We start from the raw sequence: 21404 nt of genomic DNA, 5'->3' as shown, positions 1-21404 counted from the left end.
ATCTTGATGAAACTTGGGTGGGAGGTTGACATCATGATCGAGTTGTGTCCTGCGTAGAGTGGGCGTATTGCGCCCATTGTGGGCGGAGCCAAGCCCGAAAAAGATATCTTTTTAGGGGGTAATCGATTTCAAGCTACATCTTCTCCGAGAGAGTTGGTGCAATCTGACAGGGGCTTCGATATTTGGTTAGGCCAATGTCATGTGTCTAGCCCTACCGAGCTCGATTTTTCATTTTTCATTATTTCTTTATTTATTTTTTTCATTTAATTTTTCACCGAATTTTCGGTATTGTGTAGCTAACTAACCTCATAACTGATTATACATTATTTTCTATCTCATTTCAAGGTCAGTAACCTTCGTTTTGACATTTCCGGGCCTGGCCTGTCCGGGCCTGTTTCGGTTGTTGTCCGTCCTTTGTCATTGAATACCGCTCGCTCGTGAACCATCGTCGTCTCCTGACTTGTCTAAATTAAAATTAGATCAATTTAGAATTAGAATTAATTTAGAATTTAGAATTAAAATTAAAATCAATTTAGAATAAGAATTAATTTAGAATTTAGAATTAAAATTAAAAAATTTCAAAAACCTTTTTTTTTGTCTAAAACACTCCGCGACATTCACTGATGATCCTCGGAAAGTTTGGCAAAGATCTGTTTGGCCATCTCCGAGAAAAATGGCAGCAGACAGACGGTCTGCTCTTGTATAGTAGACACACGCAACAACAACATGCATTTTAAGGCCATTTTCCCTGCTAGAGTGGGGGTTAGCCTCTTGTATAGTAGAGAGTATCAATCAAATGCATTCTCAGAAAATCTGCAAAAATAAAATAATAAATTTCTTAAATTCACATGAATTATTGTTTGAAACGAATTTTATTTTATTCTTTAGTTTGTAATTTTGAACATTATAATTGTTTCATCATGATGTACAATATACATCAGCAATAACACTCATTCATCAGCACGGAAAATAGCAACCAATTCCATCAAACGATGATGAATTCATTCCGGCTGGAATGCAATATAAACCTCGGAGAAAATGTGGTGACAATTTATAGCGGAAGTTTTGCTCATTTCAAAATTATAATGTAAAGACAGATGAGCATGCAACTTCAAAGTGCGAGTAATATCCCAAGGAATTGTAAACGATTATCATGAAAGCGAGCGGCTAAGAGTACACGTAAATGGAGCGGTTCGAATACAAGCTCTTCAAAGCATCCGAGCTGGGTGCACTAATCTGCGGAGCATGAAAGCCACCCAGCATAATACTGGAGAAAGTGATAAACTACCGTTTTCCCATGAGTCTCTTTCCTTGGCAATGTACGTGTTGCTGGAGAGGTTCGACCAATGCAAATGAGCATGAAAAAGCCGAGTTCTTTAGAAAAAGCAAGGAGTGTTCAAATGCATCGCTAATAGAAAGAGCACCGAAGTACGACGTCAGTTATAATAAGAGGGCTGACAGACATTCTTGTGCTGCTTCTTGCTATCGTGTAAATCATCAAAAGGCTAAGACGCATGAGGCCTCTGTCTGGCGCGTCATGTCGGAAAGTGTGCCATCGCCTGCCTGTCTCGCTGTCTGATTTTGTGTTTTCATGCTCCGTATCCGTCAGGGTGAGCGCGGAGTTTGCCCGGCTGCTCACGCACGAGTTCCCATCTGACATGGCCTCGTGCTCCCAGAGTTGCATCATGTGATCTGCAGAGAGAATATGGCAATTACTGTCGCAAACAATTAGGGGGGGAGGGGGGGGAGAAGAAGGCAGACTGATACGGAAAGCAACTGTAATCGTCATTTTATAATAATATGCAAAAATTTATTCGGATTCATCGCTATAATTCTGTGCAATATGATCAACTAGCACATGCTTTCATTGTATGCTTATTTAGAGGTGACATACAACAACAACACAACATGCATTTTAAGGCCATTTTCCCTGCGAGAGCGGGGGTTAGCCTTGCGGTCCCCATGACAATCTTCTCCATTTTGCCCTATTTTCTGCATCTCTCCTTGTTAAGCCCCTTGCCCGCATTTCTTCTTCCACCATCTTTAGCCAAGTCTTTCTCGGTCTTCCCCATCCTCTACTTCCTTCTACATTCATTTCCATCACTCTTCTCAACCAGTCACTTTCATCCTTCCTCAACACATGACCAAACCATCTCAACCTGTTCCTCTTCACAGCATCAATCACAGGCTCTATTCCCATCATCTTTCACAATTCATCATTTGTCTTCTTCTCTCTCAACGATACTCCGCACATCCACCGAACCATTCACATTTCCACCCTTTCCAGCCTTCGTTGCTGCTCTACATTCATGACCCATGTCTCGCTCCCATAAATCATAACACTTCTCACACATGCAGCATACACCTTTCCCTTCAGCTTCAACGACACTCCCCTCCTCATCAGCACGCAACTCAGTTCCCGAAACTTCTTCCATGCACATCTCACTCTTGTTACGGGGTCCTCCCCTATCCTCTGGTCTCGGTAAACCTCCGAACCCCGAGGAAGTCCCCGGCAGAAAGATGTGTTGTCCTTGGTTGAAAACAAGCCAATCAATAACGAGTCCACACCAAGGGTTACGAACAAACCACAATATATTATAAATCCCACACAGGAATCACGACCCCAATTAGTACAGCACTTCACCATATAATTCCTATCGACAGGTGGCACCACCTTATCGAGTCCCTTAACCCCCAAACTCACGGCCCTTTCCCCAATGTCTCTGTACTCCTCCCAGGCGACGTCGTTATTCGCTCCAGCGATCGTGGAATCAATTTCCGATTCCAATCAGTGGAGGCGTAAACGATCGAACCAACCCGCAGGTCACGTGGTCCAATCTCCAGCACGATAGCGGTAGAATGGGAAACCTCCCAAAGCCGATTTCTGGTACGTACACGGTTGCGGTTCAATCCGCGAGTCTCCTCAATAACCCTCCAAAAGCCACTGTCTTGTACAGCCGTCCCCAGCAAGCCACCGGAGAATAACGCCCGGCCGACGCGACACCAAAACCTGGTCACTGCCGGTTGTCCGCGTGGCGAAGATGGCGGACGGCTTTCTCTCGCACCTGGGTTTGGAGGTAAGGATACTCGGCAACCTCAATGAGGATACCCGACTACGCAGGCTCCGCAGCAAGTCGGCGATCTCCCATCGCGCGGACTTATTTTCAAGGAGGCAAAGTTCCCTTGTACTGTACGTTTGACTGCTCGGTCCGGAGCTGCAATCAGAAACGTCCGCTTACGATCTTCCGCCGCTTCTTCCCCCCCCCCCCCCCCCCCCCTCCTTATCTCTTCCGGGTCACGATCCGATTTCCAGCCACATTTTACCAGGAGCGCTTTTCACCCTTTTAACCACAATAAGCATCATCTAGAATCAACCATGATAACAAGAACCACCATAATTAGGGCCGGTATCCGTAACACTCTAGCAACCGTTGCCGTGTCTGATCCACCTTCTCCATTCAGCATGTCTCCGAGGTAGCAAAATGTTTTCACACCTTCCAGCTTTACGCCGTCTCCAAGATCCAACTCAACATTTCCTCCATCTGCAGCTCCCTCTGTGCACACCTTACATTTGAATGTAGCTGCCACACTGGTTAATGACCCTCTCAGACCACTACATTTTTGATGAACCCACTCAGCGCACATTGTACATTGAATGGAGTTCACTCCGACACCCTTCCTGCACACAGCACAGGGCCACTTCCCAGTTCTTTCCATCTCACCACATGCTTTACCACTTGCCATCACCTTCGTCTTTCCTATATTCAATTCACCTTCAGACCTTTTATCTCCAAACATTCCTTCCACTTGTTCATCTTTTCCTTCAGTCCATCCATACTTTCCGCAATCAACACCAGATCATCTGCAAACAACAACTCCCACGGTAAACCCTCCTTTACGTTCTGAGCCAGCACCTCCATCACAGCTACAAATAGTAGTGGACTTAGTACCGACCCCTGATGCACTTCCACCTTCACCTCAAACTCACCACTGTTCCCGTCCTTCGTCCTTAAAGCTGTGCACGCTCTTTTGTACGTTGCCTTCACTACTCTGAACAACCATTCCTCCACTTCTAACTTCCTCAATGCCCATGTCAATACTTCGCGTGGAACCCTATCGAATGCTTTCTCCAGATCAACAAACCCAAGAAACAACTTCTTCCTCTTCTCCATGTACTTCTCCTGCAACTGGCTCACAATGAAAAGCACGTCTGTCGTTCCTCTTCCTGGCATAAATCCAAACTGCATTTCGTCGATCTTCACCTTCTTCCTTATCCTCCTCTCCAACACCCTTTCCAATACCTTCATTCCATGCTCCAATAACTTTATCGCTCGGTACGAGCCACACTCCAGAGGGTCACCTTTCCCCTTGTATAGAGGGACGAGGGTACTCAGTTCCAAATCCACCGGAATGCGGCCTTCTTTCACCACCAGATTACAGATCTCTGTCGATCTCTGTCATTCTCTTCACACCCCAACTTCCTGCTGCCTTCAACATATCTCCCACAACTCCCGTCGGCCCTCCCACTTTTCTACTCTTCATTGCTTTTATCGCTTCCTCAACTTCCTCCTCAGTTATCTTCTCTGCCGGTCCTAAAACTGGGTTACTCTCTATGTTGCCATCCCATCCATTCTCTGTATTCAACAGCATTTCCATATATATTTTCCATCTTCCTTTAATTCCATCTGGGTCCACAACGATTTGTCCCACTTCATCCTTCAAGCAACTCACCCCCATCACATCACACCTCTCTTTCGCTATCTGCTTTGCAATCCTGAATACCGCTCTCTGACCCTCTTCCGAATCCAAGCGTTCCCCCGTACATTTTCCTACATGCCTCCTGCGCCTTTGCTACCTCTTTCTTTGCAGCCTTCCTGGCTGCCTTATAACTTTCATGCTCTGCTTTTTCTGCTCCCGTACCCTTCGCCTTCTGCCACTCCTTGAACTTCTTCCTCTTCTCGTCAATCCTCTTTCCAACTTCATCATCCCACCAACATGTTTCCGAGTGCCTCGGTGGTCCTTTTGCCCATCCACATACCTCACCAACGGCTCCCAACAGCTATCTTACATTGACATCCAACCACGTTCAAGCTCAACCACATCATCCTCTACCCTACTCAGCCTCTCTTTTAATGCCTCACTTACTGTCACCTCTTTCAACATCCACACCTTCATTCTCGGTTGGTACTTCACCCGCCGAGCTCTCCTCGCACCTTTCACCCTTATGTCGCAGACAACCAAGTGGTGCTGTGAAACAGTCTCCTCCCCCGGGATCACCTTTGTGTCCCGGAGGTGCCCCCTATCTCGCCTACGCACCATCAGGTAGTCAACGGTTGTCGTCGACCCACCTGACATGTATGTAACAAGCTTATTATCCCCTTTCTGGAACTGAGTGTTACAAATCAACAAATCATCTCCATCAGCAAACTCCAAAATCCTTTCACCTTCTCCATTTCTCACACCATATCCGTAACCCCCATGAACTCCCTCAAAACCGTCCATACTCCTTCCCACATGTCCATTTAGGTCTACTCCTACCACAACAACTTCCTCATCTTTCACGTTTTCCTTCAGCTTCTTTATCGCACACCAGAACTTGTCCTTCTCTTCATCGCTCCGACCAACCTGCGGAGCATATCCCGAGATGACGTTCACCAAGAGCTTTCCAATCATCATTTTCACCATCATCAATCTCTCACTCACTCTAGTCACACTCACCACACTGTCTACAAACTCCTCAGAAAACAGGACACCAACACCATTCACGCCCTCCGGGCACCCTTGCCACACAAACTTGTATTTCTGTCCTTGCCTACCCTTCACCATTCTCACACCACTTCCTTTCCATCTCGTCTGTTGCACACAACATATGTCCACTCTTCTTCTGACCAATACTTCCACCACTTCTCCTGATCTCCCTGTCATTGTCCCTACATTCCATGTCCCAAACCTCAGAAACCGATCTCCACTTCGGGCTGCACCCTGCCCATCTGTAGTTGTAATTGTCATGGTTCTCTTTTTGAGGCAATGTTTTTATGGCCGGATGCCTTTCCTGACGCCAACCCTCTTAGTCGTCTCTTTCGACACGCAGGGATACGGTGTACCTATTCTAACCAGGGTACACACCGGGACAAGCAAAGGTGACATAGCAATGAATAAAAGTTTAAATCAATATGATCAATATTATCAACTAGCACATGCTTTCATTGTATGCTTATTTAGAGGTGACATAGCAATGAATAAAAGTTTAAATCAATATGATCAATATTATCAACTAGCACATGCTTTCATTGTATGCTTATTTAGAGGTGACATAGCAATGAATAAAAGTATAAATCAATATGGTCAATATGATCAATATGTATATGATCAATATGATCAATATTATCAACTAGCACATGCTTTTTGTATGCTTATTCAGCGGTGACATAGCAATGAATAAAGGGTATATATCTTCAAGTTTGCACAAACCCATGAAATGTGTAGCGGATTAATTGGATTTAACTAAATTTAAAAAATTGAATTTATTAATTAAATGATACATCCATTAGAGCCATAAAAGTGCGAGGATTATGATACTCGGACTGTTTTACTCAGATTAATTTTTTTAATTACTCTTTTTAACATCGCTATTATAAGGTTTAATACCAGAAATGTTTTGCATCTCTTTGTAGTATGTATATCATTCGTTGTTGAATTTTATTGTAAAGCGTCAGGAAACCAATTGGTGAAATGTTACTTTTGGAAACAATCCTTTAAAGTTTAAAGTATTGATGAAAAATAATAATAATAATAAATCCCGTCTAACGCACATTTCAGAGAAACCACTGATAACAAGCAAGTAAAATTAAATATTTGGTAATTAAATATACTGCGTATTTCAGACCAATCTCACACTCTTCCATCCACACAATTTTTCACAAGGTTTTACTTCAATCTGTAACCTCTCCCTCCACTGAGCACCTCTCTGGAACCCCAGAAACTTCCTGCGGAGTGGAATCTCGCAGCCTAGGACCACACCTTTGTTGTACTGTGGCACATCCACATTTGGATATGGTGACAGAAATGCGGATGCTGATTTTAGTATAAAGACTGTGCTTGCCAGAGGCATGGATCATCATCGAAGATGAAGAGTCGGAGTCATTCTGAGTCGTGGGGAGCTGGATCCGATGTCGGAGTAGCAGTGTGACTGTACATGGGTCCATGCCCTGAGCTGTGTATGACCTAGTGTTTATCTCGTGAGACCCGTCAGGTTTGCTGCTGCGGGGAAGTCGGCGAGTGTGAGGCATCTTAACCTCAATCTTCCAAGTTACGCAGATATCACCTCTGACCCAGCTTTGCACGGGATTCTCCAAAGCTGAAGTACTCACCAGGTCGGTGATAACTTCACTTCAGTTTGTTTATTCCTCGACCCATTCGAGGGACCCAAAAACATTGACTGTGACCCAAAAATATAGGAATATATAGGAATATATATAGGAATACAAAGTCGAGGCTCGTGTAAGAGTAATATATATATACACACACACACATTTAAAAAAATAAAAAATATATATATATATACATACATACAAACATATATAATATATACATACATACATACAAACATATATAATATATACATACATACATACAAACATATATAATATATACATACATACATATTTATATATATATATTGTTACAGACGTGGTTGTGGATGTTGGTTTACCGAGCGGTTTGGTATGACCGCGCCTGCACGTTTACCCGATTATACTCGAACCTTGGCCGAGTCGCGCTACGCTAAATCAATTGAGGAAAAGGACACAACGGCTGGGTTAAAATGACACGACACCAAGGGTTCAGTTCTCAAGACCTCCGGAGGAGGTTATATTATGGCGGAAGGTTAGATTACAGGAATGAGAGGGACAGCATAGAAAGGCAGGCACTTAAACACGGTCTTATCTTAACCCCGACAGACGACAGATAAACGGGACAAAACTGACTCACACGGGGATTGATGGCAAGGAGGGGCAGGTCTTCGATGGCTCAAGGTGCACCTTGGCTCAGGGGCAAAATCGACCCGGTCCAGTCCAAAGATGCGGGGAGGTCGCTCACTCAGCGCTCGGAGGTGGTGACTGGCTCTTCTTCAAGCTCGGGGCGCATCTGACCTCACATCCGGTAAGTCGCTGCGCATATCCGGCGGGGAGTGACACGCCCTCGGCTCGTTAGCTCCGCCCCAGATGGAATCGGCCCGTTGCTTCTCATTGGGTGCGGGGGTTACCGGCTCCGCCCTTGACGAGGGGCTGACAGCCAGCCCCTTCGTGGTAACCCCGTCGGAGCGCATGGTCAATGGCGGCTAACCGAGCCGGTGTGAGGACGCACACTCCCCCGCGCCGCGCCGCCCCCATTCTCCTCTGTTGTTGTAGTTGTAGTTGTTGTTGTTGTTGTTGTTGTTGTTTCATGGGGAAGATGGGAGGAGGTAAGGGGAGGTCCTAAACTCACTACTGGTGCCATACAATCACATTCTGGTGCAACGAAGAGTCAGAATTAATGGAAACGAGTCCTTAACTGACATAGACTAAGAATAACTAGCAAGATGTCCTATAGTTGTCTACGTGAGATGCGGTGAACCTGGGCACGACATGTAATGGGGGAAAAAGGGGAAGGTCGGTTCTACAGAGTGTTATTTACAGGCAATGGGACTAGGGAATGGGGGATTGGGGATAGTTGGGGAGTATTGGGGAAATAGGGGAGTATTTACAAGCGGATATTGAGGCCAAGTCCCATATCCGCAACATTGCACCCTTCTCTACCCTCGGGGCGTCCCGACCCGATAAATTTTTACCTATTTTAGTGTGGCACTCAGATGTAGTTCCCTCTACTATTAACTCTACCCTGAGTGCGACAGTTTTACAGATATTCACAAATGAGTAAATATGTCCCCCTGCGACGTTGCACCCTTCTCCTCACAGAAGCACACCCACAGGATAACCGAATTGCGGAAAGAATTCGCAAACTAAACATACAGCCGGTAGGGAGCATTATTTACAAGACTACGCTGATATTTACACTACGATCCAGGACATGTTTTTGGAGGAACACATGCAGATGTTATGCATAGAGAGAGCACGCATGCCAGCATCGATACACCAACCCACGAGTGCTCTGTGGCCTTACGGCCTTTAATAATGTGCAGAGCACCCCTTCCCAGCACCAAAAGCACCACCCCATCACACAGTCAGCACCATCCGGTGCAGTCACCATTGTTCAATGAATAAAAATAACTTCAACAACCCCTAACCCTGCAGGTGTCTCTTGCTCTTTCCAAAAAATAAAGAAAGGCGCCAACCGCGTCCATTTCTGTATTGTGGCCGTCAGGGGGCCAACTATAAGTGGTTCACCTTGTATGGCATAGGTGCCACGTTGACCCATAGGTCCATCAACGGGTGGTGCTTGCCCGCAAAAGAACTGCGGTCCATTGTGGGTGGCCACCAAAATTGCGGTCCATATGGTGTATCGATCCAGGCAGCAAGCAGCGAAAGTGCAGGCCCACAACTGCGTAGCCAGCACCTCTCTCTCCTCTCTCTCTACCCCAAAGCCAGATCCTCGGAGGTGGGAGACAAAAGAAGAAACAAGTGAGTAAGGTGGTAAGGGCGCAAAAGTGCACGCAATACAAGGTGATGCACACTGGGGGCACATGGGAACCAGGTGAGACAGGTACGTTCCTACCGTACGCCCCCCCCCCCCCCCAACCAGGTAACCTACATGGCCCCTCCCTTACCCCTTACTGTATCCACAAAACACAACACTACCCATAAACATCTACTTTACAAATCAACAAACGTCCCTACTGTCTTCCCCGTTCCTCCCATATACCAAATTCGTCTTCTCTCCCTCCTAACCAATCAAATTTGCCATTTTCAACTCTCATCAAAATTTGCCATCTCCAACTCAACATCAAAATTTGCCATTACCAATTCATCATCAGTCCCTCCTAGGGAGGGAGAGATGGAATCACCCCAATGTCTCATCCACGTCGTGATGCGTCTCACCAATCCACACAGCAATTCTCATTTCCAGCACACAGAACAAAGAAAACACAGGTGTGGAGTCATCATCATCACCACAGGTAAGTGGCTGCGTATGGTGCGACAGGTTCATCAATCCTAACTATTTCCTAAATGACTTTAACAACTTTACATTACCCGGGGTCTTTCTCCTGCCAAACCATTGGCCCTCTTACACTATGGGTTCTAAAAACCAATGCCCATTGACCAAACTGTGGTGCTTTTCAATTTGGGGTCTCACTCCCCCGATTCATCTCCCGGTGCCCTCGCACAATTTCTGGGCTGTGGCGTGTACCTCTCCCAGCGGGTCTACCCACCTGCACACCTCCACCACTGCAGTTGCCTCCGAGCTTACCTGCTCCTTACCCTAACCTAACTATCTGGGGAAGGCCCTCTGGCGCTCTCCCCACTCGGTGCCCTCTCTGGCACTGGGCTGCCCGATCCACACCCGGGATCCTCAGGCACCCACTCACAACTACCGGCTCCCAGAGCCCACCTGCGGCCTCACCTGGCCGACATCCTCACAGTGGTGGAGTGCCCAACCAACTACACACACTAACAGGCTACACGCCCAGCCATTTCCACAACACTAATGCACCCATCCACAATACCATTCTGCAACCGCACCACAAATGCCAATATCCAACCACAATTTACCTATACCCTCTACCTAACACTTACACTACCCGCCCCGGGTACTCGTGAAAGGGGTCCACTCTTCCCCCATCCACACCTTCGCACCATGCACACCACTCCGTACCACTTACTCCAACTCTCTCCACACACCTGTACCTGCACACCTGTGCTCTCCCACCTGGTGCCACCTGCACCCTTCTCTCCCCAAGCGCATTCGCGCTGATCCACAACACTCACTACTCATACACTGCTCCACACACCTGTCCAGTTGCACACCTGTGCAATCACACCTGTTCAATTCTCACACACACGGCATCATCTCAGCTAACTACTCCCTTCTGAAACTTGCGCTTCCCAGTCGTCCCTTTAAACTATTGCGCTCCCTCGTCATTATCATCCATACTAATCTACCTGCGTCCCCACTACAGGTATCAGTCACTAACTAAACTTAACGTCACCTAATGTCATCTTCGCTAGATCCCTACAATATAACCTAACCCACCCGGGCTAGTTTTCACTGCCATACACCCCATAATCTATTGCTCCTTTGCCCCACCATGGGAAAGGTGGCAGGGATGCCACCCTTACCCACCGGGCCCATCGCTCACTACCAATTTTTGCACATCAAATTTCAACAAATCAAAAATTTGCCAATCACTACCCATCATCTGCCAATCACTACTGCCAATCCCTTGCCAATCATCAAATTTTGTTTTTCTCTAATTTTGGGTCCAAAACACTAACCTCATCACCCAGTCTACTCACTAATGCCTCTCGGTGCGCCAATTCCTGTCCAAAGCCCGGCTTCGTAAAGCCAAGCCATGAATGCGGGTTGTTCTGTGCCAGCGGCTGGATGCGTCCGGCACTCGGTCCAGGGACGGGGGCTTACCCGGGCCGAGATCCCACGCACCATCTCGGCGTGGAGCCATCCAATGTCCCGATCTCGACCTGCCGGACTGCCTCAACAAAAAGTGGTCGCCATGCCGACCCTTTCTATCGGGCTGCCCGCTCCGCCTAGTGGAGCACGGACGCGGCCGTTCAAAGCGAGGCCCAGCACGCACCGAGGGCCCGATTCGGCTAAAAGTCGCTCTAACCTCTAAACCGGTTACCGTCGATGCTTCACCTGGACGCTTACACCCCGCAGCCCGTTCCTTGCTCACACATCCAGCCGTTTCCATGCTCCTCGTACCGTTCCTTACACACCCAGGTAACACCCATTCCACTCACAGCTTTGGTCACACACCTGACCACCGAACACTTTGGCACACATTCGTTGGTAGCACACCTCACCAACACACCTCTTCGCGCCCCCTCCTCTGTCACCTCTTCTGTGACAATCACAGGTGTGCTCTCATTCGCACACCCAACCACGTGCCTCACTACCAATTCCAGCGTGCATTCCCACTCACGCTCTACCATTCCAGGTGTGCATCCTTCCATCCCAGGTGTACATCCTCGCTCGCCTGTCACAACCAACTCACTCTCCTTGTCACTCTCACTACTCTCACCTCCATTCTTGACAGCGCACTCACCCTTACTCTTGACAGCGCACTCTTTCCTCATGCACCTGTCCGTCACACACCTTTCTCGCGCACACTCTCCCGTTACACCCTCTGTAACACTCACCACAGGTGTGCATTGTTCCTTGCCTTTGACAGCGCACTCTTTCCCCATGCACCTGTCCGTCACACACCTTTCTCGCGCACACTCTTGCGCACACTCTCCCGTCACACCCTCTGTAACACTTACCACACCGCGCTTCCATGTGCTCCCTCGCACACGCGCTACGACCGACTCATTCTCGCCAGCACCCTCACTCCTTGGCACGCACTTTTTCCTCGCACACCTCCTTTTTCGCACACCAGACCTGTCGCACACTTCGCCAACGGCCTCTCACGAACACCCGGGTCAATCTCGACCCCCAAGCTTCTTAAATCCCCTGGCGCATCATACGCACGACCATATTGGTCACCACTTACACCGGGTCCTCTTCCTCTTCGCTTCTCCTCCATCACCTGCGAATCCCTCATCCGGTTAATGAGCACATCATCACGATCCAAACACAGACTTTGGACCAATTCTTTTATCTCCTCTTTTATCTCTTTCTTATCCCCTCTCCGTCGCTTCTTAATTTCGCTCACCCCTTCTTCCACTTCTTCTAATTTCTGCTTCACCTTCTTTATTCCCCGGTACGTCCCTTTAAGTTCTTCCTCTAACTCCACTTTATTTTTTTCTATGTGCTCCCGCACCTCCCGTTCTTTAACCTCCATCACCTCTACCACCTTGTTCGTTTTCCTCGTCAGGTCCTCGTGTACCGTCTGACACTCTTTTTTAATTACCCCTACGTCCTTTTTCATCTCCTTCTGCGTCGATTTTAACCCCTCTATTACCGCTGTGTTCTTCTTTACCTGTTCCCCCAACTCCTTTTGTCCCACTGTCAGTTGTTCTACTCCCAGCGTCAACTCCTCTATACCACTTTGCAATTTTACAGTCCCCTTTCTCACCTCCTTCTCCATGCGCTCCTTACAGTGCCTCACCTCCTCGCGCACTCCTCCGACCTCCTCACTCACACCTCTTCTGATCTCCTCTCCCATCACTTGCATCTCCTGCCCAGATGCCACCCTCATCTGCTCCATTTCCTCCCTGTGAGCATCCAGTTTGGTTTCTACCCCCATTCTGACCCCCTCTATCCGCTGCCCCATTTGGTTAACTTCCCTTTCCGCTTGGTCCCTCATGTCCCTCAATTTGCCTTCCATCCTGTTTTCTAACCCCTCTAACCCCTTTTGCATCCCTTCCATTTGATTCTCTTGAGCGGCCATTCTGTTTTCTACCCCCATTAACCCATTTTTCACCTCTTTTATCCCGTTGTCTAACCCCTCAAAATTATTGTCTAACTTCCCAAATTTCTTGTCTAACTCCTCAAAATTATTGTCTAACTTCCCAAATTTCTTGTCTAACTCCTCAAAATTATTGTCTAACTTCCCAAATTTCTTGTCTAACCCCTCACCAGTACCCCTCGCTTTGTCCCTCATTACCCCCATTTGGTTTCCCATTTGTCCCATACTGCTTTTCAAACCTCTAATTTGGTCTCCCAATTGCTCACCCATTTGTTCCATAAGGGCCCTCATTTGCAACATAAAAAGGTTCGGATCCACCAGAGGCGCTGCCACGGTCGCGGTGACCAGCGAGGCGCCATTTTGCGCCCCCGCAACGTCGGGCGCAACGACGCTATTTTGTGCGTCTGCTACCCTCGCTGCTTCGCTCTCATCGCGTCCCTCAATTTGGTCCTGGACCGACCCTGCCTCACTCTCCTCTACCGGAACCCAGCTGTCTTGATCCGCCATAGCGCGACTTTCAAAATTCGGGTTTTTATTTTCGTAAAACAAATTCAAATTTCGCCGTTATAATTTCGAGCGCGGGAAACGCGCTCCGGATCGAATTCTACCTCCCCAACACCAATTGTTACCCTAGTGGTACAATTGGTGTTCCAAAATTTGGGCTAAATGAATTTAGTCCCAGGTCCGAATCCCACTCCTGACACCAATTGTTACAGACGCGGTTGTGGATGTTGGTTTACCGAGCGGTTTGGTATGACCGCGCCTGCACGTTTACCCGATTATACTCGAACCTTGGCCGAGTCGCGCTACGCTAAATCAATTGAGGAAAAGGACACAACGGCTGGGTTAAAATGACACGACACCAAGGGTTCAGTTCTCAAGACCTCCGGAGGAGGTTATATTATGGCGGAAGGTTAGATTACAGGAATGAGAGGGACAGCATAGAAAGGCAGGCACTTAAACACGGTCTTATCTTAACCCCGACAGACGACAGATAAACGGGACAAAACTGACTCACACGGGGATTGATGGCAAGGAGGGGCAGGTCTTCGATGGCTCAAGGTGCACCTTGGCTCAGGGGCAAAATCGACCCGGTCCAGTCCAAAGATGCGGGGAGGTCGCTCACTCAGCGCTCGGAGGTGGTGACTGGCTCTTCTTCAAGCTCGGGGCGCATCTGACCTCACATCCGGTAAGTCGCTGCGCATATCCGGCGGGGAGTGACACGCCCTCGGCTCGTTAGCTCCGCCCCAGATGGAATCGGCCCGTTGCTTCTCATTGGGTGCGGGGGTTACCGGCTCCGCCCTTGACGAGGGGCTGACAGCCAGCCCCTTCGTGGTAACCCCGTCGGAGCGCATGGTCAATGGCGGCTAACCGAGCCGGTGTGAGGACGCACACTCCCCCGCGCCGCGCCGCCCCCATTCTCCTCTGTTGTTGTAGTTGTAGTTGTTGTTGTTGTTGTTGTTGTTGTTTCATGGGGAAGATGGGAGGAGGTAAGGGGAGGTCCTAAACTCACTACTGGTGCCATACAATCACATTCTGGTGCAACGAAGAGTCAGAATTAATGGAAACGAGTCCTTAACTGACATAGACTAAGAATAACTAGCAAGATGTCCTATAGTTGTCTACGTGAGATGCGGTGAACCTGGGCACGACATTTAATGGGGGAAAAAGGGGAAGGTCGGTTCTACAGAGTGTTATTTACAGGCAATGGGACTAGGGAATGGGGGATTGGGGATAGTTGGGGAGTATTGGGGAAATAGGGGAGTATTTACAAGCGGATATTGAGGCCAAGTCCCATATCCGCAACAATATATATATATATATATATACAGTATATATATATACTTCGACTTCCGTCGAACTTGGGGCTGACTCAGAGAAGACCTTTGTTGGTCGAAAGCTTGTCGACAATTAAAGATCGACGTCCTGAAGCTACGTCCGCGTCTTATTTAATCTAACGATTATATATTCAATACAAATGAGACGCCCTGCTCGTACTTTGGAGTTTCTACTATTTCTTACAGTTATATATTTATATATATATATATATATATATATATATATATATATATATATATATATATATATATATATATATATATATATATATACACACACACACATACATATTATAATATGTACATACATATCTATACATGCATATATATATATATATATATATATATATATATATATATATATATATATATATATATATATATACAGTCATGTGAAAAAGTAAGTACACTCCATGTAAAGTTTTGACTTTTTCAACATATTTCAACATACAGCTATTTGATCTTCATTTCAACAATATTGATAGTTAAAGGTGATATAACATAACAAATATCATGAAACATTTACATTTTGTAGTCCATTGTATAATTTAAATAAACATCAATGCAAATTTCACATGTGGAAAAAGTAAGTACACCCTTGGCTCTAATAGGTGGTATTGCCCCCTTTGGCAGAAACAACCTCAAGTAGGCGTTTCTTATAACTGTCTACCAGTCTCTGACATCGACTGGGAGAAATTTTTGCCCACTCCTCCATGCAGAATTCTTTCAGCTGTGCGATGTTTGAGGGGTTTCTTGCATGCACAGCTCGTTTCAAATCCCCCCACAACACCTCGATGGGATTTAGATCCGGGCTTTGACTTGGCCATTCCAGAACCCTCCATTTCTTTCTTTTCAGCCATTCCTTAGTGGATTTACTGGTATGTTTAGGGTCATTGTCATCTTGCAAGGTCCACCTTCGGTTGAGCTTCAGCTTTCCAACAGATGGCCCCACATTATCCTCAAGCACCCTCTGGTACAATGAAGAATTCAAAGTGGATTATATGATGGTGAGCTGCCCAGGCCCTGATGCAGCAAAGCTGCCCCAAACCATAATATTTCCACCACCATGCTTTACAGTTGGTATAAGGTTCTTGTGGTCAAATGCTGTCTTTGGTTTTCGCCAAACATGTCTTCTGGTACTGTGGCCAAATAGCTCTACCTTTGACTCATCTGTCCAGAGCACATTGTTCCAGAAGTGCTGGTCTTTGCCTGGGTGTTCATTGGCAAACTTTAATCTTGCCCTGATGTTCTTTCTGGACAGCAAAGGTTTCCTCCTGGCACACCTTCCATGCAGATCAAATTTGTGCAGCCCCTTTCTTATGGTAGACCCGTGCACTTTGACATCAACAGCGGCAAGAACTACCTGGAGGTCCCGTGATGACATTCTGGGGTTCTTAGAGACTTCTTTCAGAAGCTTGCGGTCTGCTCTCGGACTGAACTTCCTGGGGCGGCCTGGCCTGAACAAGTTGGCAGTTGTTTGGAATCTTCTCAACTTGTAGATGATCTTCCGGACAGTCGAATGATTGATTTCAAATTGTTTGGAGATCTTTTTAAATCCCTTCCCAGACTCGTAGGCATCTATAACCTTCTTTCTGAAGGCCTCAGAGAGCTCTTTTGATCTAGGCATGGTGACGCCGCACACTTCAACAACAAACAGCAAACCAAACTAAATGTCTGAGGTTTAAATAAGACAGGTTCCTCCAAAATCCTCTCTAACGATGTTCGAATCATTTGCACCTGAGCTGGTGCACCTGATTCTAATTTTAGGTATTTCAAGTAGTGATAAATGTAGGGGTGCACTTACTTTTTCCACATGCAAAATTTGCATTTATGTTTATTTAAATTATACAATGGACTACAAAATGTAAATTTTTCATGATATTTATTATATTATATCACCTTTATCTATCAATATTGTTGAAATGAAGATCAAATAGCTGTATGTTGAAATATGTTGAAAAAGTCAAAACTTTACATGGGGTGTACTTACTTTTTCACGTGACTGCATATATATATATATACATACTTACAAACATACATACATACATACATACACACTTATATTATATATATACAGTGCATTCAGAAAGTATTCAGACCCCTTCAGTTTTTCACATTTTGTTATGTTGCAGCCTTATGCTGAAATCGTTTAAATTCATTTTTTCCCTCATCAATCTACACTCAATACCCCATAATGACAAAGAGAAAACAGGATTTTAGAAAGTTTTGCAAATATATTTGAAAGAAAAAACTGAAATATCACATTGACATAAGTACTCAGACCCTTTGCTATGACACTTGAAATTTAGCTCAGGTGCCTCCCATTTCTTTTGATCATCTTTGACATGTTTCTACACCTTGATTGGAGTCCACCTGTGGTAAATTCAATTGATTGGACATGATTTGGAAAGGCACACACCTGTCTATATAAGGTCTCACAGCTGACAATGCATATCAGAGCAAAAACCAAGCCATGAGGTCGAAGGAACTGCCTGCAGAGATCAGAGACATGATTGTGTCGAGGCACAGATCTGGGGAAGCCTACAAAAAAATTTCTGCTGCATTGAAGGCTCCCAAGAGCACAGTGGCCTCCATAATTCTTAAATGGAAGAGGTTTGGAACCAGGACTCTTCCCTGAGCTGGCCACCCGGCCAAATTGAGCAATCAGGGGAGAAGGGCCTTGGTAAGAGAGGTGACCAAGAACCCGATGGTCACTCTGGCTGAGCTCCAGAGATCCTGTGTGGAGATGGGAGAAACTTCCAGAAGGACAACCATCACTGCAACACTCCACTGATCTGGGCTTTATGGCAGAGTCGCCAGACAGAAGCCTCTCCTCAGTGGAAGACACATGAAAGCCCGCTTGGAGTTTGCAAAAAGCACCGAAAGGACTCTCAGACTGTGAGAAACAAGATTCTGTGGTCTGATGAAACCAAGATTGAACTGTTTGGCCTCAATTCTAAGCATCATGTCTGGAGGAAACTAGGCACCGCTCATCACCTGCCCAATACCATCCCAACGGTGAAGCATGGTGGTGGCAGCATCATGCTGCGGGGGTGTTTTTTAGCAGTAGGGACTGGGGGACTGGCCAGGGTTGAGGGAACAATGAACGGAACAAAGTACAGAGATATCCTTTTCGAAAACCTGAAACAGAGCGCTCAGGACCTCAGACTGGGCCGAAGGTTCACCTTCCAAGAGGACAATGACCCTAAGCACACAGCCAAGACAACGCAGGAGTGCCTTACGGACAACTCTGTGAAGGTCCTTGAGTGGCCCAGCCAGAGCCCTGACTTGAACCCAATCGAACATCTCTGGAGAGACCTGAAAATGGCTGTCCACCGACGGTCCCCATCCAACCTGACAGAGCTTGAGAGGATTTGCAGAGAAGAATGGCAGAAAATCCCCAAATCCAGGTGTGCAAAGCTTGTCACGTCATACCCAAGAAGACTCGAGGCTGTAGTCACTGCCAAAGGTGCTTCAACTAAGTACTTAGTTAAGGGTATGAATACTTATGTCAATGTGATATTTCCGTTTTTTTTTTTTAAATAAATTTGCAAAACTTTCTAAAATCCTGTTTTCTCTTTGTCATTATGGGGTATTGAGTTTAGATTCATGAGGGAAAAAATGAATTTCAACGATTTCAGCATAAGGCTGCAACATAACAAAATGTGAAAAAAGTGAAGTGTGTGGATGTTAAGAGTGTGTGGATGTGGCATAAGCACCCCTTGTTGCTCAGTGCCTTTTCAGCAAGTGCTGGTGTGGTTTGTGTCCATCACAGCTGAGAGATAGAGTAAAGATAGAGATAGAGAGATAGAGATAGAGTTCCACGTGAAGTAGTGACATAGGCATTTAGGAAGTTCGGAGTGGAGGAATGGTTGATCAGAGTAGTGATGGCAATGTACAAAAGAGCGTGCACAGCTGTAAGGACGAAGGACGGGAACAGTGGTGAGTTTGAGGTGAAGGTGGGAGTGCATCAGGGATCGGTACTAATGCTTCAGTCACATTTGGCTCGGCGGCCGTAAGGTCTAAAAAATCTACGGCCACTAGCAATTATAGGGCAGCCGCAGTATTTCCACGGTCACACAATGTAGCAGTCACATATGTTTTTATTTTTCGGGTAGCCGCACGGGGTATTTAGAAATTGTGGAGACCGAAAACGTGGGGGTGCCGTACGGTCTTTGATTTGATGTCGCACGGTGACCTTAGGGCGTCCCTGCGGCGGCCATATAATTTTCAAGGCAGACGCAAGGTAGCCTCAAGGTGCCCGCAAGGCGACCGCAGGGGGGCCCTAAGGTGAACGTGCGGCCAGACGGATGGTAACGAGTGGGTATATATACCAGTTCTGTTTCATATGTATATCATATCTCATATCGTCATGGCTACGGCTTGTCGAATTGCTACGGCCAACCTAGAAATGAAAAAAGTTATAACTCCGCGCTATAATTCCACGGCGACCCCGACGGCCTGTAAAAGATAGCCATACGCCCTAGGGCCACCCTGAGGCCACCTCAGAAACTCTGCGGCCGCCGCACGTTTCTGTCAATTTAGGGGGGGGTACGGCCGCCGTATCCTAGCCGTAGAGCAAATGTGACTGAGGAGTAAGTCCACTACTATTTGTAGCTGTGATGGAGGTGCTGGCTCGGAACGTAAAGGAGGGTTTACCATGGGAGTTGTTGTATGCAGATGATCTGGTGTTGATTGCAGAAAGTATGGATGGACTGAAGGAGAAGATGAACAAGTGGAAGGAATGTATGGAGACAAAAGGTCTGAAGGTGAATAACGGAAAAACGAAGGTGATGGCAAGTGGTAAAGCATGTGGTGAGGTGTAAAGAACTAGGAAGTGGCCGTGTGCTGTGTGCAGGAAGGGTGTCGGAGTGAATTCCAATCAATGTACAATGTGTGCTGAGTGGGTTCATCAAAAATGTAGTGGTTTGAGAGGGTCATTAACCAGTGTGGCAGCTACATTCAAGTGTAAGATGTGCACAGAGGGAGCTGCAGATGGAGGAAATGTTGAGTTGGATCTTGGAGACGGTGTGAAGCTGGAAGGTGTGAAAATATTTTGTTACCTAGGAGACATGCTGAATGGAGAAGGTGGATCAGACTCGGCAACGGTTGCTGGAGTGAGATGTGCATGGAAGAAGTTTCGGGAACTGAGTGGCATGCTGCCGAGGAGGGGAGTGTCGTTGAAGCTGAAGGGAAAGGTGTATGCTGCATGTGTGAGAAGTGTTATGATTTATGGGAGCGAGACATGGGTAATTAACGTAGAGCAGCAACGAAGGCTGGAAAGGGTGGAAATGTGAATGGTTCGGTGGATGTGTGGAGTATCGTTGAGAGAGAGGAAGACAAATTATGAATTGTGAAAGATGATGGGAATGGAGCCTGTGATGGATGCTGTGAGGAGAAACAGTTTGAGATGGTTTGGTCAAGTGTTGAGGAAGAATGAAAGTGACTGGTTGAGAAGAGTGATTGAAATGAATGTAGAAGGAAGTCGAGGACGGGGAAGACCGAGAAAGACTTGGCTAAAGATGGTCGAAGAAGAAATGCGGGCAAGAGGGTTAACAAGGGGAGATGCAGAAAATAGGGCAAAATGGAGAAGATTGTCATGGGGACCGCAAGGCTAACCCCCGCTCTTGCAGGGAAAATGGCCTTAAAATGCCTGTTGTTTGTTGTTGTACAGCTGAGAGATAGATATACAGTCACATGGAAAAGTAAGTACACCCCATGTAAAGTTTTGACTTTTTCAACATATTTCAACATACAGCTATTTGATCTTCATTTCAACAATATTGATAGATAAAGGTGATATAATATAACAAATATCATGAAACATTTACATTTTGTCGTCCATTGTATGATTTAAATAAATATAAATGCAAATTTCGCATGTGGAAAAAGTAAGTACACCCCTACATTTATCACTACTTCAAATACCTAAAATTAGAATCAGGTGCACCAGCTCAGGTGCAAATGATTAGAACAACGTTACAGAGGATCTTGGAGAATTCTGTCTTATTTAAACCTCAGACATTTAGTTTCGTTTGCTCTTT

The 21404-nt window shown here is 46.3% G+C and overlaps 1 protein-coding gene across 1 annotated transcript in view; it reads right to left on the bottom strand.

The window, feature by feature from the left end:
* The window catches only part of LOC137422414 (teneurin-3), a 419444-nt gene that overhangs the window by 279233 nt on the left and 118807 nt on the right, over positions 1-21404 (bottom strand). Inside the window, exon 3 of the mRNA XM_078772563.1 lies at positions 1564-1692. Coding sequence (XP_078628689.1) covers positions 1564-1692 — 129 coding nt within the window. The remainder of the gene's footprint in view (positions 1-1563; positions 1693-21404) is intronic.

Source organism: Myxine glutinosa, chromosome 2 (assembly GCF_964187855.1).
Source record: "Myxine glutinosa chromosome 2, kmMyxGlut1.1, whole genome shotgun sequence".
Taxonomy (NCBI): Eukaryota; Metazoa; Chordata; class Myxini; order Myxiniformes; family Myxinidae; genus Myxine; species Myxine glutinosa.
The sequence above is the reverse complement of the archived record's forward strand: the minus strand, read 5'-3'. Positions and strand labels throughout refer to the sequence as shown.